This window comes from Anguilla rostrata, chromosome 1 (genome assembly GCF_018555375.3).
Source record: "Anguilla rostrata isolate EN2019 chromosome 1, ASM1855537v3, whole genome shotgun sequence".
Classification (NCBI taxonomy): domain Eukaryota; kingdom Metazoa; phylum Chordata; class Actinopteri; order Anguilliformes; family Anguillidae; genus Anguilla; species Anguilla rostrata.
In genome coordinates this window covers 15,351,733-15,375,214 of record NC_057933.1, presented here as the reverse complement: position 1 = coordinate 15,375,214, position 23,482 = coordinate 15,351,733, and the positions used below count along the sequence as shown (strand labels likewise).

The window sequence follows — 23,482 nt, the reverse complement described above, 5'->3', positions numbered from 1 at the left end:
TTATGCAGTCACTTTTTTGGGCAGGCGTATCAGAGCGGTTTGGCCACTGCGTGTTACTGGTCTCTCAGGCCGGTCCCTGACCTGACCGTTCCCACTCCCTGTGAAAGTGTCGTGTTTCTGTGAAGGGCTGGGGGTGGGGGGAGGGGGGGGGCGAGGGGAGGTGGAGGAGAAGCAGACCTGACAGTAAATCCATTGTGCGCGGTGCGGCTCCACTGACTGGCACACTGCGCCATTGTACCCCCTTCCTCAGGCCTCTTCCCCAGGGCTGGGCCTGGAGCTTTCCCACCCCCCCCCCTCCGACGGTCACAGGGCTGCACAGTGCTGCACCGCACCCCCCCTCAGCCCCCCGCAGCACGCCTCCCCAGCCAGCTGCCAAACAGAGCCCCTGTGTTCCCTCTGCTCTGGCAAAGATGGAAAAGCACTCTTCCAGAAATAGCCAAGATAATTGCCCTCCAGTGTTTTTTCTTCTCCTTCATCTGTTCCCTCCTCCTTCGCTGAATGTAGTTTCTTTTCTTTTTTTTCGTACTTCTCCATTCCTGACTTCAGGAAAACTTCTGTGCATATTTTTATGAAGGAGGGGGGTTTCGTGTTGGGTTTTTGAAGTGGAGATGTGCTGTGATCGAAAAGAAAGTCTTAAAATAACCAGGGGGACGGGTTGGCTGCAGTGACAAACGTTTAAATGTTCCGTGTACTAAGAACAAGCTGAGAAACCGGTCCCCCACTGTGTGAGTGTGCGTGTGTGTGTGTGTGTGTGTGTGTGTGTGTCTGCATGCGTGCATGCTGTTGCTTTATTTTGGATCCTGCTGGATGTTGCTGGGCTTTAACCTTTACTTATGCTGACTAAGCAAAAATTGTTCCCCTGCAGTGGAGATGCTTTTTCTGCATGCAGCACGAGCGGCATGCTAAGCAGCTAGCCACGACTCACCTGCCTGCCTCTCCCTGACCCGACTGCCTCCTCATACCTCATCACCTTTTAACTTAATACCAGCAGGAGTGGTTAGTCCCCCAGCAGCTTTACAGTTCTGACTCTGGCAGTAGCTTAATCTGCAGACTTAAGATCTCATTTAATATGCCACAATTATTGTTTCATCGCAAGAATGGCTTTTGTGCATGAGCTGGGAACAGATTTTAACGTTTTAACGTTGTCCTCCAAACAGTTCTGCGGGTATATCATGATATTGTTTGCAGTGAGTGACTACGGGAAAATGGGTTATTTCTCTTCAGTATGCGCAGGCATATTTCTGCCAGCCCTCATAAGCCTTGCAGTTCTGAGATGCCTTCACAGCACGTGGCTTAAAGTAGCTGCCAGATAAACAGGTGCCCAGATTGCTTTTACAGACTCTGTTTAAGAAATTATTTTTCATTTCCCTGCCGTGTTAAGGATCTGTAATTTCCTTATGAAATTTTCTAGTTTCCACACGGGCTCCTCTGATCTTTTTTACTGCTGCTCCAGCAACCGCTAAGTGCTTCCAGCAGCAGCAGCAGCAGCAGCAGCGGCGGCGGCGGACCTAGCGTTCGGGGGCAGGATTTAATTGCAGCGGACAGAAACGTTAAGGTCAGGCGGTTCCCCTCGCAGCGCAAGGACTTTCCTCACCGCTCAAGGTGGGGAGCGCCGCGTGTCGCCGCGGAGACCGGGACCCTTGGCCGGGGAATGCGACCCTGGCCGGCGTCGGCGACGTTCCGGGAGCACCGCCGTCCTGCCAGGTGGCTGAGGGGTGCGGTTCATTAGCCTGTCAGTGCGCCTGACTGTTTTGCTATCAGGACCCTTAGCATTTTTGCCACTTGCCGTTAGCATTTTCTTGCTCTCCCAGCTCTTTGCACTTAACAAATTATACCTGTGAACCGTTCGACATGCTTTGCTGATGGGGAGATGCACTATCGGATTCCCTGCGGTCCATGAGACGTGTGGCTGTTGAATTACAAGGCCCAAGTAAGAGTCTGCATGCGGCTGTGGTCTCTTCCCCTGGCTGGTCAGTACTAATGGGTTGGAGATTAAAGGCTGTGTAATGCACCATGAACCATTACCTCACTACCAGTGTCCACTCATTCCTGGTGATGTCAGCTACTCAATCAGGAAATGCAGGACCCTGCCAGATATTCCTTTCTGTGTGAGTTGTGACTGAAGCTTGCCTCCCAATATCTTCTTAAATCTTTTTTTTTTTTTTTTACTTTTTTTTATTGCTGGCGAGCTTCTCCTGGCAGAATAAAATGTCTCACTCAAGTTTTTTCCCTTGTCAGTATGTCAAGTTTGATTCCTGTCTGTAAGTCTTAGTCCCACCTGTGCCACAGCTTTTCAGCATGTCCCCCACACCCAAAATAGAACTTTTCATCTCTTCATGGGGATTTCTGCAGCGAGTCATTTTTTCCAGACGCGCGAGTGAACTCCAGATTGTCCCCGTTTGGCCTTTTCCCGCTGCGGTCCCATTGGACGTGGGCCAGTTAAGAACGTGTTGCTGGACCGGGGGACCGGCGGTCTGCTGGAAGCTGTCAGTGATCGTCCGTGCGCCTCCCGTCTGACCTGGAGGAACAGAGATTGGGGGAGGGGGACGGGAGAGGGGGGGGGCGTCCCGCTGCTCTGTCCCTTTGTTCGGGCCTGTGACTCAGGCCCCTCGTCTGGCTGAGCCCCCTCAGTCTGAGCGCTCAGGAGCCGCTTCCCGCTGACGGGAACAATATGTTTGGAGCCCGAGGAGACGGCCGCCGCCGCCGCGCGCTAGCGGGGGACTCCGAGCCCATGTGACCGCGCCGGGGCCGTCTGCGAGGCTCTCCGGCCGCGGGGTCCGCACTGAGCCGCGGGTAAAGCCCTCAGAGGAGACTTTACCGCCGGACGGTGCGGAGCCGGCGATGCCCGGGACTCGTGGGCGAGCAGCAGGAACTTTTCTCCTCTCATCAACCGTTAAACGAGTCGGGGTTACGGGCGTGAAGAGAACGCGTTCGCGTCCTCCAACCGCCGCGGCATAAGAGAGAGCGATTGTCTCGGCCGTCTGGCGATTAATTCTTCGCCGGGGAGCATCAAAACTCTCATTTAGTCCCGGGCCGGTGCAGGGAGGCGGTTTTCGCACATTAAAGAGAGACATTTGAAAAGGGAGGGCGGTTCCAAGCTCTCTCCCGGCTTTGCCAGAGCTGCTGGAGGAGACCGGGGCCCGGGCGGGGAGCAGCCCCCCTGTCAGCGGGACTGAAAAGCCCCTCTGTCCTCTCTGAGGCGCCTCTGATTAGCACCGCTAACGGAAAGCCCCAGACACGTGGGCCGAAACCACCAACGGCCTCTCTCCGCCAGTTTGAACATCAACAGCCCCGTCGACTGGGGAGCGGCAGAATAACATTAACATGGGTGGGGCCGGGGGGGTGGGGGGGGGGTTTGGTTGAGAGAGGCTTGTTGGCCTCTCCGCCACACCGGCCCGGGATAACAGCGCTCGGATTGAGCGCTCGGAGAGACAATAGCGGGATTTTTTTTTCCGCAGGCGACGTGAACAATCCCTGCCCCCCTCATGACCCGCTGGAGGGCGAGAGCTCATCGCTCAGGCTCTTGCCTCCCCCCCCGTTAGCCCCCTCCCCTCCTGTGGGCTGGTGAGACTGCGATAAGACCGGGGGCAGCGGAGGTAAAATCGCATATGAATGAAATCTGCCAATGCAATGTGCAAAAAAAAAAAAAAGGATGAGCGCATGCACTAGACACTATGCAATCACACTTAGCGCTGAGCCTGAAATGGATGGTCCTCCAAGGAGAGCTTGTTTTTTTTTTCCCTTTTCCTTCTCCGTTTTGAAAGATGGCTCTCCGGCTCCAGCTCCAGTTAATCTTTGTCCACAGTGGGGGACACGGAAAGGTCACAGGAGCTGCCAGGACTGCGATTAATCGAGTCTGGACCCTTTCTGGAGCTGCGTCCACAGAGGTGTCGGGCCTGCGCGTCGAAACCGTGTGAAAGGGGCGTTTGTTAGCCCGCACTTTCCGCATGTAGGCCAGAACCGCAGAGGGTCGCAGCCTCCTTCCTCTCTTAAATAAAGAGAATACGTGGTTGGCCAGACACCTGCCTCGTCCGTTTCCTGTTTTTTCAAACGTCGAGCGGATGGCGCCTGTTGGAGGAGAATCAGCTTGTCCTTCTCATCAACTGTAATCCTGATGCTGATTTCTCTCACCTGTGTGAGCACTCGCTCTGCAGGGTATCCTGTTAACATCAGCAGGCTCACTGCTCCGCTCATCTCCTCAGGTTTTGGATTCTGTGGGGGTGGGGGGGGGGGGGTTCATTGTCTAATTCGGGGAGCTATTGCCTCGGTGCTAGAAAATGGCCGCTTGTAAATTGCTGGCCAGACGCAGCTACACTGTCGTGTGGAAGTGTGGCGGCCTCGCCCGGCCCTTCCATTCGCTGAGGTGATGTCCTCCCTGTGGCAGGGCGGGCTGCGGCCCGTTTCCTGCGCCGTTGGGTGGGGGTGGGGACGGAGCGCGAGGGGGCGGGGGGGCGGGGGGGGGTGAGGTGAGGGCCGTGCCGCTGATCTGTCCAGACAGGTCTGTCTGTCGCCGGCGATGAAGTCAGAGCCGCAGAAGCGCAGGGTGCTGATGGGATTGGTGATGTCACCGTGCGGGACAGAGAGAGAGGATGCTCTTTGTGTAAAGTGCATCATTCTTTGCATCCTCTTCATATCTTGTATTCTCTTGATATCATCTTTGCCTTGTCTTTAAATATCGCTTTTCTTTTCGCACCAGATCGAGTTGACATGTATTATTGATGTAATGACATGGAATGGCCCATCTAGGCTCTCTGTGAATATTCTCTATTCTTTACCATTTTATAAAACTGCAAATTATGCAGTCTCACCTTAAATATGTCGCTAATGAAACTGGCTTTCAATGCCCTCAGTGTGAGAGGAACTTGTAAATGTTTCCTCATTCCCTCTGATCCTAGCCCGTTGTGTTAAGCGTCAAATTGGCCACTTTAATAATAGCGTGCTCCCTCAGTAAACTGACGGGATCAGATCTTTTGTTCCGGAGGGACATGGCTGTAATTATTAAAATAATGGAAGCACAATTAGACAAAGGACTGATAGCGACTGGCTGAGATGACACATCGGATGCAGGGAGGATTGGTCCCTGTCCCTCAGGATTCAGATACAGCACCTTCACGTCTTCTAAAAAGCCTTCGTAAAAAAAAGAGCGAATTTTCCTCCACTGTAATTTTCCTGCCTGTCATAAACCTGTGACACATGGGATGAGTAAGCGCCCTGTAGTCCCGCTACCACCCCCCACCCCCCCACCCAACCCAGGATTTATGAGGCCCTGGTCGGGAAGTACAGGAGAGGGGGTGAGCGAGGTTACGGGGTTGCCGGGGGTGACCGGGATTATTGACGGAAGTGATTGATCGAAGGCGTCAGATTTATTTCACCGTGAAGTTGTTCCATTAGTGCTCCCATCGACCATCTGGCTGCAGGAGAGGCGCAGGCGAGGCTGGGCGGCCAGGGCTCTGCACCTCCCCTCTCCCCACCTCACCTCCGGCACGGCCTGCCGGTGTACCTCCTCAGCGGACCTGAGTTCAGTCATCTCTGACATGCGTGCATGGGTGCGTGCATTCTCTCTCTCTCTCACGGATGCACGTGCACACACACTCATGCATGACGCACAGCTACACAGGATTGTTTACCATAAGCTAGGCTACATCATTAGTATCCGGCAGAGGTGGAGTTTCCAGTGAATATGTGATATGTTTTTTTTTCAAGGAGTGCTCTTGGTGCTCTCCTTATGATTCACTGGTATATTTACTAATGGTTGGGGTCTTATTTGTATCCTTTAGTTTGTCTGTTTTTCAGTAGCGATAACCAAACCAAATAATGCTCTTTCTGTTTTCTGTGAATTAGTATTATGTTTATGGTTTATACATACGGCCTGTCTCTTAGCCTCTGAAAGCTATGGTCTTCTCAGTGATGGGTGGTGTACAGCTATGAATAGATCAGTATAAATGTGCTTTAAAACCTAAATTTAAACTGCATCTTGATATTTTCTCCTGTGGGTTGGTACTCAACTCTAAAACTTATAGGCTATTTTTAAGCAGGCTAAACAAATGTCCTGACAATTTATCAAAAAGCGCTTCTGCAGTGCCAGATACAGGTTGCGCTGTGAAAAGAAAAATAAGTCATTAAGGATCACGGTACGACAACAAAAAAGAAACGTCAGGTCTAGTTAAAGTACTCACCATGGGACTTAGAGCCACCGTCTGCTTTTGTTAAGCTCTCAGTAGCTTTGAATAAGCACTCGTGATATGGAGTGTAACTGGAGGGTTGTCTTCCTTTGGAAGTTTGTAGTTAATCTCGAGAGGAGCTACTTGGCAAATACCCGGGCGGAATTTAAATGTTTGATGACCACCACAGCAGCCTGCTGCTGGCTGCCTGCGGTTATCAGTGCTGGTAGAGGATGAGATTGTGGGCCGTAGCGCTTCAGTGAGAGAGTCAAGGTTTTAAAACGGTGGCAACAAATTTAGCATGGCTGTGGCAAAATTTTTTTGCATGCGTGTGCCAGGCTGTGGAAAGAGGAATGTGAAAATTTAGTAAAAGGCTGAACCTGGGCTAGAATCATGTGTTACAATGATTCTGAAATGTCACATATCCAACCAAATATTTGAGGCAGCCCGCTCTGGAAATCTATTGGTTTGTCCTGGATGGACGTACTGTGGCTCTCAGTTCCCAGATTGTATGCTCATCTTGGCCAGCGGTGAGCAAAGATCCTTTTAAAACTGAGCCAATGAGAGAGCAGGGGTGACCTTCTTGAGGAACGTTTGAGTTTCTTAGTGTAGTGAACACTAGCAGAAGAGGTACAGGCAGCACTTTGGGTGTATGCGGTGTCCAAAAACGAATGAACTACTCTAAATAAATCCAATCACATTTGCAGGGCTTATAGACGCTGAAACAGAAGCATGAACAGATGGTTAGTCTAATATATTAAATGCCGCTGTTATTTTATTAAAGCGAGTTTTAAATCATACCGTTAAACTGATTCCAGCCACTTTGTCTTCCCTGCCGTAGCCATTAAATCCTAGGTATGAAGTTTTACCAATTCCCTCCCCACCCTTTTTTTTTTTTTTTTTTTAATTTGCCCTGGTTTGTGAAAATGAGGGCAGGAGGAAGTGTGCTTCGCTGCCAGGTTGAGCGCTCGTGGTGTTCTCTTTGGCCAGGCTTGGAGCGGGCCCTGTAAGAGCCAGGCCCTGTGCCTGCGGAGCCGCTGGCCCAGTCTGCCCCAGTCTGCCCCGGTGCATCTTTCAGGGGGGAAGGTGGTAATTGGTTTGGAAGATTCCGGCGGCGGGGGCTTTTTCCCGCGTGCGGAGCGCTCTGCGGCGCTGATTTTCCTCAGTTCTGGCGGACCTGCTGTGAGGAGTGGCGGAGGCCGCAGAAGCCGTGTTTGGCGGGTGGATGCTGGGCTCGGCGGGGCGGGACGCTCCCGCGGCCCCAGCACCGCGGAACCTTCCGGAAGCCGGCTGTCGCCTCCCATGATCTCCCACCCCCCAGGCGGCAGCAGCAAGGAGTCTCTCGCGCGGTCCGCCACGGAGTCCTCCTGGCGTGGGACGGGACGGGACTGCCGCGGCCCGCCACCGGGGCGCCCCCGTGGGGTCAGGAGGACCTGCGCAGTCAGTGGACGGCCACCATGCCCCGCCCGCGTGCGGTCTGCGTCTCACATCAGAACGCCCCACAGAACACATGTCACTCCGAGTCGCCGCTGTGATCCGTGACGGCGCGGCCCAGGGGCTGATGGGAGCTCATGTGAGAGCTGAGGGAGTTACCCCCGCCGCACGCAGCCAGGCTGTCGAGTATAAAACGCACACAATTGGCTTAGAGGGCCGGCGGTGAAAAGCGCTGCAGCTTTGCCCTGTGAACGTGACACGGAATGATACGATGGCTTCTGCACCATGTGCCCGTTCCCGCTCTCTGCCGTGGTAGACGTGGTGCCAGAGCCAGTAAAACAGAACAGCATATGTTCACATGGGGAAAAAAACTGGACACAAATGCGGTTTAACGTTGTTCCATGCTCTGCACATTGTACTTTTGTCTCTCTTTCTGCCGTGTGTTGTTCTTCCAGACTGGACGCGTTTTCCGAATAAGGGCCTGAAACATTTCGCCCTTATCTAGTGCGGGGGTGGGGGAGGGAAGCCGGTTGTTTAAAAATCAATTGTGTCTTGTGTTTGCTGGAGCTGGAGCTGGATCGCAGCGGGAAGTGCAACAATCAATCCTTCTGGCTCCAGTTTGGTTGCGGCCCTGCCAAGCGCCTCTCTGTCCCAGGGTGCATTGCTGCATGAATAGGAGGCAGTGGGGAGTTGTGCTGAAGTGGAGCTTCCACGGCCTAATCAAGGGCTGGAGAATTATTGACTTGCGTGCGTGCGCAAGACAGATTGTGCGCTGCAGTTCCCGAATTAGAGAATTTGAGCCTTGAGCTTGAGAATTGAATTGAATTGAAGTCATTAGAACAATTATTATAATTTATTCAGATGGCTGCTCCATTCGTAACGGATGATTTTTGGACTCATTTAATATAGCTGAGTCCTGAACTCTGTACGTTCTCAGCGAGGACCAGGGGGCTTGCTATCGATTCCCTCGTCCATTTCTCAATTAATGAATAACTAAACAATGCTCCGGCAGTTCCTCTTCCCCGGCCTTGCGGATGAAAAATCTGCAGACCTGTGAAATGTGAATATTGAGCCGGGCTGGGTTCCTCAGGGCTGTGCATTAATATCGCCCATTTAGCCCGTTAGCAGGTGTATTAGTCACAGCTCCGTGGTCACAGACCCCGGTTGTCAGCGGGGATTTTACCGAGAGGCACCCCAAGACGTTTTCGGTTTCACGTTCGGTGAAAAGCGACGGCGACCGCGAAACGGGACGGATCCGGCGGAGACCAGCGCCGCGCGGAGACCGCAGAACCGCCGCGACGCGGACCCGGCAGATGGCTAACGCTGGATGGCTTTCTAATGAGTCCCTACAAAGGGAGAGGAGAAGCGCGCGCGCCGAACACATTCCTCCTCCTAAGCAGATTAATTAAAAGCAGTTCCTCTTATCGGTGTGTAAAGTGCTTACAGTAAGTCCCCAGGGAGGCTCCCTTGGAGAGGCTGAGGGAGAGATGCTAATTCTGAACCGTTGGCGAGCTCGCCTTTGAATTACAGCCTTTTGTTTTTTGCGCCCGGGTTGTTTTGGCCCTGCCTCTTTTTTTTTCTTTTTTTTTGCTTCAAAAAAAGAGAAAAGAAATTAAAATAAAATAAAAATCTTTTCAGTTCTCGCACGCACTAGTATTTAGCCATGTAGAAGGTTCGCGGTTTTATGGGGTGTGCACACAAAGGTCCATTGTCAGCCTGGGTCTGCGTGGAGCAAAGTCCCCCTTTCATTAAAGAGGACCCATAAAAACGGGCAGACAGAATACCTGCGGCCCGCGTCAGACAGCTCCAGGGCCCCATGGGAAGGCCGCCTGCACGTATGTTCCATGTTTAGTGGGCCCGGCTTAGACATGTCCGGCGCTGAAACACCTCTGGGTGTGCACTTGACAGCCATTTCTCCTCTAATCTTTTAAGATTAATTCAGACAGGCCCTCTAATAGGAGGCTTTTATGGAGGTAAGAGACCATTTCTAGCCATCTTAACAGTTCCTTTGTCAATGCTTGTGGCTTTCATTAGACTCAGAAATTATGGTGTTGGATTAATTGGGTTTATTATATTGAAGAATGAGATATTGGGGGCGGAAGGGCATTCTGAAGTGAAGCAGAATCTTTTCATTTCTCAAGCAGACTGAGGAGAGAAAATGTCTTCATTTGCACGCTGTAGACTGTCTTATATATTCTCTCTCTCTCTCTCCTCTATCCTCTCTTCTCTCCTCTCGTCTCTCTCAGGTTACGGCCGTTGATATCGGGTCAGCCCAGTAAGAAGCTTGCGATTGACCAGGTGAGCCCTGTCACAGAGGAGCTATTGTCTCTCTGATCTGAAGCATTCACATGGCACCAGTCTGTCTAATAGCAGCGACAGTGACCCGTGACGCACAAACATTGCCACTATTGCTGCTATAGATGTCGAAGACATTTGGGTTTGAATCTGTATTTATAGTGAATGCCTTGTATAGTTTCGAGCCAGCTGCAGACTGTCAGAAGTTTAATTTATGCTTAATCTATGAAGAAAAATGTGTATTTTCATATGTTGGATGTGTTCAAGTGTTGGAGCTTTGCTTTGCTTTCCTCCCACAGCGCCTCATTCTAGTTACATTTTAACTTGCATGGTATTTTGGGTTTTATCTTTTCTTTCATGATTTTTTTTGTAGTTTAATTTGGATGTCGTCTGTGCAGCATGCGTGCAGATACAGTGAGTCTATGTCTCTCGGAGAGCAGTGCGGAGGGTATGTGGTCTGCTGAGCTCCTGTAGTCCCGAATAGGGCTGAATAGGGCTTCACAGCACATCTACCAGGAAGAAAACACTGCCACGAGGGGCTGGGGTCAACTGGCCTGTTGCTAGGCAACCCCTCACCACCTCCTGGGCGCTGAAAAAAGGCTTTTTTACGATTGGCTGGAACTGAATGAGGAGCGAGTCCTCGTTACATAATGTTGCCTTTATTCCTGCGAGGGAGCAGAGAAGAAATGTATGCTTCGCCGTTGCTTGGCAGTTTTTTTCTTCCTTTTTTTTGAAAAGAAACAAAAACAAACCTCACTTTTTAAATCTCAAACGAAAGTGGCAGTTAGACTTGGAACCCTCGGAGTTCCCACATTCTGTGGTTTTGTTTAAAAGGTAGCAATCACCTTGCTGAAGTGGAAATTGGCTTCCTTCACCGTTCCTGCCGACCATTAAACTGGATTTAAATTATGTTTGTGTACACGCACAAACGCACACACATGCACACACACACTGACACACACACACGCGCACACGTGCACGCACACACACACACACGCACACACAAACAAACACACACATGCACGCACTCACACACACGCACATGCACACACAAACACAAATACAAACACACACACCTGAACCGGGTGTCCCCGCTCTCTCTCCCAGAAGGAGCTGCGTGTGGCCGGGAGGGCGGCGGTCTCTGTTCTCTCCAGCGCGGCGGTGAGCGCGGGTGTAAGGAGCGGTCGAGGGCTGCCCGCGAGGGCCGCAGGAGGTCCCGTCTGAGGAGGCCGTCCGCAGGCCCGCTGATCGCTCATTATTGGGCCCCGCGCCGGCCCGTCCGGCTGTGACAGCCTGGAAATCGCCCCGATAATTAGACGGAGGTCACGCTTTAATTAGTTTGGGAGAATTTCTCCGTACACGATAATTAATTAGCTCCCCTTCTCCTCTGGCGACCCGGAGAGCCTCGCTCGGAGGCGGCCAATCGGACGGTGCGGTCCAGCTGGGCGCGAGGGAGCAGTACCTTAGATGAGGTCTCTCGCTGAGGGAGAACTGGAGGAGGCCAGCAGACAACAGCAGAGCCTGTCAGCTCCCCTGACCCTCCTGTACACAGCTCACCTCCTCCACCTCCCTCCCGCCTTCCGGAAATATCCATCACAATTGGACACTGTATACAGCTTAGTGTTTACTCTGTGTACCTTAATTATTTCTTTTGAATTCAGATGTACATGTGGTAAATAATCAGGGATGGTACTGGACAAGAGCAACAGGGGCAACCATGTATACAGAGAAAAAAACAGAACGTATTATTTCAAAATAAAAATAAATAATAACAATTATTTGAAAATAGATGGAGAAAATGTGGGAAGGAGTTTTAGAGACTGTGGTTTTATTTTCTGAGGTCAGCAGGAGTTGGGCGTGGCGCAGGGAAGGTGCAAAGGGAATATCGTTGACTTTCCTGTGCTCTTATTGGGTAGGCTGCCCTGGGCGGGGCCTCAGCAGGGCCCTCTGACCAACCGCAGTCGGTGCTGGTGGAGAGCGGGCCGGTGGTGTACGAGGACGTGGCGGAGGAAGAAGAGGAAGAGGAGGAAGAGCCCTGTTTCAGTGCCATGCAGCTAATGGGTGGCACTGGTCAGTGATCTCATCTTATCGTCTATGAACAGAGACTGACTGTTGTGCTGTAAATAGTATAGAGGGAAACATGGTGAACATGTGATGCTAAATGCGTGTAAACAAATGCTCTATAGTTAATAGCAGCAGGAAGTGATTGTATCTCAGTCTTCAGGTTTCCTTCTGAAGAGGCACTGAAAGAGGTGTATCTACTAGTCTCATTCAGGATTGTAAAACCAGTGTGTTCCTCCTCTTCCTGGTCCGGCAGTGTTTTGGATACGGCGCTAGGAAGGTTTGCTAACCGACTCCTTTGTCCTGTTCTCAGAGTACGGGTGTGAAGGGGATGACGACGACGGCGGCGGCTTCTAGCGTCCGTGCCTTTGTGCTGCGGTCAGGTGAAGGTCTGCCTCGCCCTGTGGCTCCACGACAGCGAGAGACTGGCACACTGGTGGAGACACTCGGCCGGGTTAGACCCCCGTGTCATTTTGGACCGGCGTGGGCGAGGAGGAAGACCGCACACGCCAAAGCACCCTTACTCTACGAACATTTCTGAGCAGCACTTGATCCCGAATCGGGCCCGGGCACACGGACGGGGTATTGGCGGGGAGGGAGGAGTCTTGCGAAGGGGTGGGGTGGCGGGGTGGGGAGGGTGGGGGGTAACGGCGGCGGCGGTACCGAACCGCGGTAGCGGAGCGGTCCGATTCCCGCCGGAGCCCGCCGCACGGGTGCGGTGCCAGTGTTAATCAGCAGAATGGGAGCATAAACACATGAATAAGTAAGAGAGTCATGAGTAATTAAGAGTCGCGCTGTCAGAGGCAGACATGATGAATAACCTGTCGCTGCGCGCGCGGGAGCGTCTGAGCATGTGCTGCAGGCCGCGGCGCCGAGCGGGAGCGACAGAGCGACGCCCGCGCTCGACGGGAGCGCCCGTTCTCTCTTTCCGGTACTTTCTCAGCGGCTAATGAGGGACGGGCTTTTATTAGCGCTGCCATTCACACGCGGGAGCAGTCGCCGCAAACTGAAAAGGGGGGTGGGGGGGGGGCATGAAATGGCGACGCGTGATGGATGTTCTCGCTTCGTCCTCCAGTATTTACGGTCGTGGGCGGACCTTGAAGGAACGCGCCTGTTGCGGGACGTGCGCTCGCCACCGAGCGTCTCCAGGCTGGAAGGTCAGTCCATCCTCCTGGAAGAAAAGACGGTCCGAGAAGGTCCGCCGCCGGCTTGCCTCTTCGCTGCCGCCGTACTTAAAATGGCCGCCGCCGCCGTGCGGCTCCTCCGCTGTGTCCTTCTCCTCGGCTGTTCCCCAGTGCCTTCCGTTAGCGGTGTAACCTCCCCCTTACCTGTGTCTGAAGCGCTGCAGCGCACTGTGAGCTTACGGTGAGCGTCGCCGTCCCTGTGCGCTACGGCTGGTAGCGCTGCCTCACGCCGCGCGGCTGCCTTACCGAGCGGCCGTCACAGCAGAGTTCAGTTTTTTTAAACCAAAGCATGACGTCGCCTTAAAATGGCAGGTGGACTCCCGCTCGCGCTCGGAGTTGTTTACGGAGTCGTTTATTTTAATCGAGTTTACGTTGCGTCGTTTAAACCGACCTGACTGCGGCTCAGCCGTCGGCGCCGAGCCGACGCCGCGAGCCGCCGTTTCGAGTGCGCCGTCACGGGCAGATTTTTTTTGGTTTTTTAATTGTATTTTTTTTTTTTTGCTCTTCTCCAGTTGCTGCTGCGAGTTATTTGATCACATAAATGTGTTCAGACAGTGTTTTCCTGCGCCTGTTGCTGTGCCGAGCCGATCAGCTATCTGCAGGGGCAGGGATCCTTGTGTAATGTCTTCCCATTCTGTGTACGCACCTGAATGAATGCTAATGTCTGTTTTGCATACACACGATGTGTAGGTTGTGTGTGCAATATATATATATATAGGGCCCGCGAATCCATTCCATATGAATTATTATTATTATCATTTTTAATGAAATTACCTCTCAATTGTTGCTCTGTTACAGTGTCAAGGTTATTTTTTTGTGCTTGCTTCTGGAATGAAGGGTCTGAAAGGAGAGTCTGTAAAATATCGTCTCCTGGTTTATTCCGTATGTTGAACGTCACCGCCATCAGTATTTCAACAGTGCTAGTCCAGGAACTAGCCCTACGAAAGCTGTCATTTCTACTGTCTTCTTTATCGAGCATGACGCCCATGACATTTCAAATTGTCATCTCAATAAACATCCATTTCAACAAGCGACATTTGAATGTGGTTTGTCTTCCTCATTTGACTAGTATAACAGCTTTGGCAGGTGCAGCAAGATGCAAGGATCAGTGATGGTCAGAACTGTCCTTCTGAGGGAGAAATAAAAAAACAATGAGACCTCATTCACTTCGTATTCGTTCATTTTGTGCCTTAAGTTCTTTTTCCTTTCCTGTACGTTCTTGTTTAGGAAGTTTTTGCATTTCCTCTTCCGAAATGTATAATTCAGAAAGATGTGCCTGGCTGTCAGTCTCCGCCATTCGGGCTCAGGCGGGGGGCTCCCGTCATTCCAGTTGTTTCCTGTGAGGAAGCCGGAGCAGATGCCGGAGCCTGTGTTTTCTGGGAAGATCAGCGGCCCACCTGTCCGACGGGCTTACCGTCTCGCCGAATGACAGGCGATGTTTTCCTATCCCCGAACCTCTGATGGAAAACGACAAGCAATTAAAGCAGTTTTTTCGGATGGTGTTGATTTGACGGTGCGAGGGAGGGAGGAAAGACTACAAGCATCAGCTTTTCTTCTCCGCAGCCCCGCGCCGATCGCCGCGGCTCTGCCCGGCTAAATTATGCATCGCTCCTCGCGCAGGACTTTGATTGTTATTCATGCAGCACTGACTTCTGGGAAAGCGCTCGTTTCGCAGGTTCGCGCTGTCGTTTTCGAACGACGGCAGCGTCAGGATGGCAGGTTTTTTTTTCTTCTTTTTGTAGAGCTGGCGTTTGTGAACATCACCACGTACTCCCTACAACCTCCCCCTCTGCTTTTGCGCGACGGTGAAAACGGAGCCTGCATCTCTCTGCTTGGTCTCCAGAGGAGCGGATCAAATGCTTTCTCTGGTAGAGGAGAACATCGGAGTTCAGGAGGTGAATGGCAGGTAAGGGCTGGGCCGTGATTGGTGTAGACGCCTGTGGGAGAGCGCGGCAGCGGCTCATGTCAAAGCGAAGGCCTCTGCTCAGGTGCCCCGTGGGGTCCTCTCGGTGCCCCTCTTCCCGTAGGGCCTCCAGGCAGAAGTGGCCCTTAAGCAGCCATTTCCCCTCGGTCTGCCGAGTGCCCTCTCTGTCCCCGCGTCACCTCAAGAGGTCCCGCCGGAGAGAGGCACGGCCATCGCCATGGCGATTGCCGCTCTGTCGATCGTCCCTGCCCGGACAGGGCTCCTGTGTGATCCTATCTCCCTGTGCTTCCTGAGCCTTTATCGCCATCTGCTCAGACATGGAGCAGACTTCTCATTTCTATCGTTACGTTCTTTATTTGTTCTCGTGGTTGGCTGGTTGGGTCCTGTCGACTTGCTCTACGCTGCATGCGTTTTGTTGACATCGAAGATTACTGTTCGGATGCAGTAGAGCTAATCGGGGGAAGTGGCGTGCTCTGTTTTTAACCCTTTGGTCCCTGCGTTGTTTTGTCCAGTCCCTTATCGCCTGTTCCACAGGGCCAGGCTGCCTCCTAGCTGAGCGTGGCTGCCGGAGGAATAGAGCACAAAGCCTGTCATCGCCCACTGTTGTGCCATAGAGCGCGGAGGGCAGTGTGTAATTTGGGTAATCAGCACGCCCGTCACGCGGGCACCTTGTGTTTAGTTCTCGGGGTGATTGTTGTTTACGCCTGCTCCCTGTGTCTTAACATGTCACGGCCTCTGCAGACAGGGCTTTCGCATGTCGTTCACGTCTATGGTTTCAAAAGCCCCGCCCCCCAATCCCCACACCCCCCCCGGAATTACATAAATCCCCAAGTATATGACAAGGCTGTGTACTGTGTGTGTATATCTATTTGTGTTTGTGTGTGTGTGAGATATGGGGCTCTTGTGTGTTGTTGCATGTGCGTGTGTGAGTGAGCGAGAGTGTTCGATTTAGCACTTGTATGAGTGTTTGCATGTGTGTGTTCGATACATGGCTGTGTTTCTGTGTGAGAGTCTGTGTGTGTGTGCGCAGGTGAGTATGTATCTGCGTGTTCGATACATGGATGTGTGTGTGTGCGTTCGATACATGGCTGTGTGCCTCCGTGCGTGCGTCTGTATGTGTAAGAAAGAGAGGCAACAGATGGCGGTTCTTCTCCCTCCACCTGTGTTGTGGCTCTGCCAGTGTCTCATCTGCAGTGGCTGACAGTCATTAAGCTGGACCAGGGGAACAGGCTTGTGATGTCACTCATCCTTCATGCCTTCACATTTTATTGTGGAACGTGTTCTCCTGCCAGACTTCCACCCCCCTCCCCCATCAAAGCAGTGGCTATAGAATGTCATCGTGATTGCCAAATTTCTCATAAGGCTCTCCGATATCATGCTCGCAGATGAAAGCGCGCACAGCTTGAGTTTATTTATTCTTTAAACTGCAATGTGACTCGCATAGAAACCCAAAGCTTCCTTGCACGACTGTTAAGGGTTTGAAGACTTATTAGATATGTAAAGATTCATAAAATAAGGTTTCGAGGCACTCTTGATGAAGACTGAAACATTAAGCTCTGCAGAATGAGGAACTTTTTGTCTACAGGATGCGATTACCTTGTGACTAAAAGCAGCTCAGCCGTGATTTTCCAAACGGAGAGATTTGAAATTCGATTTCAAAAGCATTGGGGCTGTAATGGCCAATTTATTTTTGGGGGGGCCTAGCGAGTGGAACAGGTTTCTTGCTCTCTGGCGTGTTCAACGCTATCCAGTATCAGAGCCGAGGCTAAGGTGTGGGTGAAGATAATGCGCACAGAAAGGGCTCACGTTTCTTAAGCCCCCGATCAAACGGTAAGAAACACCACACTCTGAACCTCTGGCCGCGTAATGGCATTAGCGCGCTGCGTACTGTTCGGGCAGATCTGCCCTTCTTCTCCTGTTAATTACGTGCGTAACTGATAGGTGTGTTCAGTGATGGTTTTTGAGGTGCCATTTTGTGGGAGATATCAGGTTATGGCCTTCAAAGCGCTGGAAAACCGGAGCTCTGTATTTTGCTGCTGATGTGAAAGACTCGATATGTAGTGCAGCCGGTCAGGGGCGAGGTTTTCTGTCCTGTCGTGCTGTCACTCATCTGCAATGCAGATACAGGGCTCCTGTCGATGCGCTGACCCCTCTCCTCTCCCCCCTCTTAAAGCGCACCTAAGGCTTTGACTTTGCCCAGTGCCCTTCAGACATTTTGAGAGTCCTTGGCTGGGAATCACTGTGGTCTGTGAGCTGAAGGAGAAATGGTTCTGTCTAAAGGAAGGCTGATTGACTTGCTGAGTTGTCCTCTCTGTACAGTGGAGGTCAGGAACCCCATAACTGTTCTCTGTGATTCTTATCTCTCTGGTTCAGATAATGGTCCAGCGCCCTGCTGACCAGCCGTTCCTGTTTGCGCTTGGACATGTTAGCACAGCGTGAGTCTCTCATCATTCTAATGGCAAGCGAATGACAATATCGCGTCGGAGTCATTCTGGTTTGCGCTAGGACATGTTAGCGTCATGAGGCTCATCATTCTGATGACGAGCGAATGACAGTATCGTGTCGGAGTCAACCGTTAGCGCCCCTCTCCTCTCAGTGTATAGACGGTTTCATCAGTGGCACGCGCGTTGCCAAGGTTGTGCGCTTGGCCCTAAGTTAACTTCCGGTCTGTGTTTGTTTATTATTGGGTTTGTGTTTACTGGCTAATATGGCACCGATTACAAATGGAGTGAAAGTTAAACTAATGAACAGACTGATGTTGGGCTCAGGTTGTTGTGCTGTGGGGTGCAACCTGACCTCAGGAACAAACTATATTTCGAAAATTAGTAAAAATACATAATTTAACTTTGTAACCTCACTAGGAAATTGTGAAACGAATTGATGAATCCCTGCGATTATCATAGCTGGTGCTTGCCCGTTTTTGAGAAATAACTGGACATCGTTACCTATTAAAATGTAAGTCCTGTAAAAATACACATAATAAACTGTATTTTAAAAAATCAACTTCATACATACACATTTAGTAATACTAATACAGCCTTATTTACTATATCAACTTAAGACAATGAATTATGTCATCGCGACCCATTAAAGTCAATGGCGCAGACTTTGCTTCATAATTTCAAACTGCTTTCCTAACGGCTATTTTGCGTCCTGCGACTTAGGTTACAACAGTGAATATGTACGGATTCCTAGACGTGCTGATGAGAGACCACCCTTTCTAATATTAACCTCCAATATGCAAGACAGGATACTAGCAAATTTCCATTCATTTATATGGGGTGGTCGATACACGTCCCCTTAGCAACCAAATGCTAGCGCTGGACCACGTCTGACTTATTTGCTGGCACACAAAAAAACGTGAAAGTACTGAAAAAATAACCACAGGAGGATAACAAGGATATTTTTCCTACATAACTAGGTACAGGTTGTTACCGATATTTCGCCTATTTCATATATAGTTGCGAATCAGTTTACGCTTTCCTGTCTGTCGAACGAAGGTGGTCGAATAGGTGCTCTCACTCTAGCACTTTGTTTCAGGTAACAAACTCATAATAAGCGATAACTAAGCTGACCAGTAACACGCCTGAAATAGTTATGAATTAGCTAACTAAATTGATTGTAGCTTAATTAATTCATTCTAGTTAGCTAGCCAACTAGCTAGCTAGCTAAACGTAGCTACCATTTTATAAATTATGCACAGTAACGTTAGCTCAATGCTAGTAGTTCAGCCTTTAGCTACGTTTTTTACTAACGTTATGATACCTGTTTCCAATGACTTGACAGCGTTACATTGCCTGATCATTTTTGTTGTGGTAACCTAGCAAGATGACCCAAGATAATAGATAATATAATAGATAATATAAGAGCCACGATGTTTTCCCATAAAACATCTAGGTTAAATAAATAACCTACAGTAATTGCATTGGCTACACATGCTGCCCACTAGCCCCAGTTTGTGCTTCTAATCATCGTTTTTAAGCAACATCATAGAAAGAGTGCACTTTTTATACAGGAATGAATGTGCATGTAACCCAGAACAGTTATGGATTATGTAAGGAATGTATGATGCTCAGCAAGGTGCAATACTGTGAACAGTTATCTGTCACTTGATTTTCTGGTAATGTAACATTATCGCATTTCAGTTTGGCCAAGTAACGGTTCTTTTCTTCGACTGGTAACCCCAAATAATACGGGCTAGACATAGTTTTAACTAGCTAGCTAACGTAATTTACTTGTTATTTACTTTGCTTGTTATCAGAAATAGTCTAGAGGGACTCTGTTGTTATTGATTGTTTGCGGAAGTCTGCCGGAAGTCAAGTTAGGGCCAGAACAACGCACATGCGCAGTAACGTTTGTTTATGTTGTTACCGTTGAAACCGTCTATAGGCTGTAGACGGGGACTCGCTATCTCTGCGTGCGGCGTGGCTAGCTGGTGGGGCACGCGCTGAGGCTTACGGGGTTCGTTAGCGGCGAGCGCCGTGGCTGTCGTGTTGTCGGCGCTATTTCTGGCCGCGTAAATGGAGCATCTCAATCTGCATCGCTGTTCTCTGAGCCCGCCCTCCATGCATGTTTCAGGATATCTTCTACCCCAGTTTCATTTAGTGCTCCCTTCAACTGTGTAATGTCATTTACGTCGAAGTCAGTTTCTGGCATCACTCGTTGGCAAAAAATGCAGGGCCGCGTGTCACTGCTTAACAAAGTGCGCGTATTTTTCATCATCCTGGATGGAGTTGGTCAAACAGACAGGGTCTTGTGACCCAGACATTATTGCAGAGGGACTGGAGGTTGAGCACAGGGTTAGCGAGCGTGGCATCAGTCTAATGAGATTTCAGTTCAATGAGAACTCTAATATATTCCATTAGTCTCCACTATTTTGAGTAAGCACAGTATCTTACAGAGGGTTGTGGTGGTGCAGAGCCAAACCCAGAAGGCAGAGGACACATGGTGGGCCAGTGCCCTGCAGGGAATGCCATCACCGGGCTCACACATTCTGTTAAAGGAGGACAATGTGGAGTTGTTTGTGACTTTGTGTCCTAGATAAGAATGATCTTGTACACGGTGTACAGCAATGGATGCTCAAATCCAGCCCTGGTTTTCTTTTTCTCCCAGGGAACGAACTGGACAGTTAGTGCTACTGACTGGCCAGACTGTCTTCGCACCTGACTCCCAGGTAAAGGGAGGGTGGGAAAACCAGCAGTTCTCGGCCCCAGAGGACCATGATTTGAGTGACGGGGACATACGGTATATAGTTGAAGATGTGGATGTTTCTTTTTGTTCAGATTTTCTGTTCATTATAGAAAATCAACAGCAACAGCTCAATTGGTATTTTACACAGCCATCAACATGATTGAGACCGTCATGTTACCATGGAAGCAGAGTGCTAGAACCTTCTGTAAACTTGCCCAGGGACATTTTGGAATGCGCTCGCTGGGGTCCTTTTAAGATGGGAGCCAACAGAAGTGGAGAAGAAGGCAGCTTCCGGCAGCCCCGCGCGAAGCAGAGGCGTAAATGGACCCCCCCCTCCTCCCCCCCCCTCGATTTTTTAAACCCATCTACTGCTCTCTCCGCTCAGATCTGAGGTGGATGAGCTCGCATGCGGGCGCCGTTGCCGGCGGTAACGCCGTAGGCGCCCGCATGCGAGCTTCGCCGTAGGCCCCGGGACAGAAAGGCACCTTGCCGTGCGCTGCCCTCTCATTCGCTGTTCCGAATAACCCCGCCTGCCCTAAACCCGCTCCCCTCTCCCTCCCTCTCTGCCTCTCCCTCCTCCTGCATCAGCACTTTTTCCCCTCCGCTGTGTTTCCCTGGACCTTTCGCTGCGAGGGATTCTTTCACCTTCTCCCTTCGACCCGCGTTCATTACGCAGCGGGGGAGGGGGGCGGGGGGCGGGGCGCGGGGCGTTTTCCTAACGCGGGCTCTGGGCTTTTGGGCAGCCATTACGGGTCCTTGTCATCAGAAGACGAAGCGGATGAAATCGCAGATGCCGGAGCGCTGTTTCCGAAATGCCAGGCGGGCTTCGCTGACACCTCCCGCGGCCGATGGAGACGGACCTGCGCTGGGGAGAGGCGAGGCGGGAGTCCGGCGGCGCAGCGCCCCCCCCCTCTCTCGAGGACAGAGCTGTCGTTCGGCGTAACCCGAGCTCGCGCCCCATGCGTCCTCCCTAACGAGCGCTCGGGCGGCGCCCTGCATGCGCTCAGCGTCCCGCTCCATGTCGCGCGCGGGAGGCGCGGCGGGGCCCGCGCAGGTGACTCCTCGTGTCCGGAGGTGTAAATGAGGGGAGGCGCACGGGAGGGAGGGCCCGCAGTGAGACCCCCGGGGCCCCGCTGTCATCCTGTCAGTAGTAATGAGCTGGCAGTGCGGGCCCACCGGCGCTCCTCTCCACAGTAATGATAGGAGAGTTCGGTTAGTCCCCCACACTCGTATTTACCGGTAATCCTGGACCATCTGCCGCTGTTCTTATTGATGACGGTGATGTTCTTATGAGACGCGGCGTCCTCTGGGCTGTATATGTGGGCCTGTGTAATTGGATGGTTTGATCATCCCGGGTATCGTGGCACGTCGCGGTGTCACCGTGGTTCACGTGGCCGAGCCGTTTCCTAAGCAGCTTATTTCGGCTCAGTGAGCCCGTTTCACGTAGCGTTTCATTTGTGCTCCGTCTTGTTAAAATTGTGAGTGCCCGGGTCCCCCTCCCACTTCTCCCCCCCCCCACTCCAAATGAAAGGGGTGGAAAAACTGTTTGCTCATTTAAATTCCAGGGAAAACGTCAGTGACTGTGAACAGGGGTGGGGGGGAGGGGGGAAGAGAAAGCTAAAGCGATCCTTTAAAACGACACGAGGGCTTCCCGCCATTGTGCTCTGCAGTCAGGAAGAAGCCCTGCGCCGAGCCCCCCGTCACCTCACACAGAGCTCGGCCTCCCTATCAGAGCCACACACCCAGAGAGTCCCCCCCACATCCCCCCCCCATCCTGCCGCGGTCCCGAGGGGAACAATAGCGCCTGCATCCTGAGACAGCGAGCGGGAGTGACCGCACCGAGGAGCCCAGCCGGCCGGGGTCAGGGGTCACCAGGTGCCACTCCCAGATAATGGGCCCTGCCGGGGCTCTCCGCTGCAGGTGTGTCGGGCCCTTGAGCCGTAATTGCGGGGGCCGCTGCGACGGCGGAGGGCTTTTGTCGCGCTGAATGGGAGCCCGCGCGAGATGGGAGCCGGAGATAGAGAGCACAATGCGCGCGGTTTTATCTCCGCGGAGGCTCGCAACAAAAGAGCCGGCGCGGTTCAGATCATCAGTTAGAACTGCGGGCGCTTGTGTTGACCGAGCGCTGCGGATAGGCTCAGCGTTTCGGCAGACAGACGAGATCCCCGCTCGTCTCTGGAGCACAGTGCTTAAAAAAATTTGGGGGAAATGTGTCTGACGGGCAGCTGTTTGTTTCGTGTGGGAAGCGGAAGAGAACTGGTAAATAGCTGTGTGTGGTCAACCGTCGAGCTAATTGCCCAAATTTGAAAAAAGAAAAAATGGAGCGGGTCACCTGTTCAGCTAGAAACACAGTGGGAGTAATAAATTACAGTGTAGGGTGACCTGAGATCAGCTGCTTCTGAACTCACCGCCTGTGCTAATTGTACACTCAGCTTTCATCCTTCAGTGCACATAACCGGGTATTAAAAATATCAAATCCATATTCGGAAGGAAAATCATTAAAAAAACAACAGATTCTTTGTTTGTGCCAACACAGATTTTTTTTTTTTTTTTTAAAGACCTAAGTTGTAGTCATCAAATTGTTGACATACTTTCCTTCAGTGTAAAATTATACTCTGGTTATGGATCGAAATGCACCAGGCCCTCCCTGATGTCTGTGTGTGACCTGTTATAGAATTTTCTTTGCGTTTCAGACAGTGAAGGGAGGTGAAGTAACTTCTCTACCCAGGGCATAGCTGACAGGATGTGGAAAAAAAAGACGAGACTGCTGGACACAAAGACCCTCATTTACTGAGGTGTGCCTAACGGTCGATCGACAAAATCGAGTGAACAAAGTCCCGCGTGGACTTAATTCTTCGGGTGCTGTGATCGCTGCTCAGCGGAGGTAGGAGGTGCAGTATTATTTCTGGCCCCCCACAGCTCAGAACACAAACACCGGGTTACAGCTGTCATGGAGAAACGGGTCTGGCGCTGCTGCTGAACCACCTGTGGAACCTAATTGGCAGCAGCTAGTCTCCTGTTTCATGTGTTGTTATATGGCTTTACAAGTGGTGAAAGAAAAACAAAAAACTCCTCTAATTGATATTTAAATATTGCGTGTAAGAATTCTGATATTGTAGTCTATGGTCTGTGAGTGTGGGAGAAGCCCATTAAGGGGTATTAATGTGGCGGGTTATGGGCACCTCGCAGATGAAGTGTGATTGAAGCTCAGCTGGACGAGGGGCGCTGTAATA

At 51.4% G+C, this 23,482-nt stretch overlaps 1 protein-coding gene across 5 annotated transcripts in view; it reads left to right on the top strand.

Annotated features, from left to right (window-relative positions):
• The window catches only part of LOC135249121 (transcription factor IIIB 90 kDa subunit-like), a 63,447-nt gene extending 49,278 nt beyond the window's left edge, over window positions 1-14,169 (top strand). For all 5 annotated transcript variants that reach the window (XM_064324407.1, XM_064324417.1, XM_064324433.1 and 2 more), the window contains exons 17-19: window positions 9,842-9,893; window positions 11,807-11,960; window positions 12,265-14,169. In XM_064324407.1, coding sequence (XP_064180477.1) covers window positions 9,842-9,893; window positions 11,807-11,960; window positions 12,265-12,308 — 250 coding nt within the window. In that variant the 3' untranslated portion in view covers window positions 12,309-14,169. The remainder of the gene's footprint in view (window positions 1-9,841; window positions 9,894-11,806; window positions 11,961-12,264) is intronic.
• The last annotated feature ends 9,313 nt before the right edge of the window (window positions 14,170-23,482 follow it).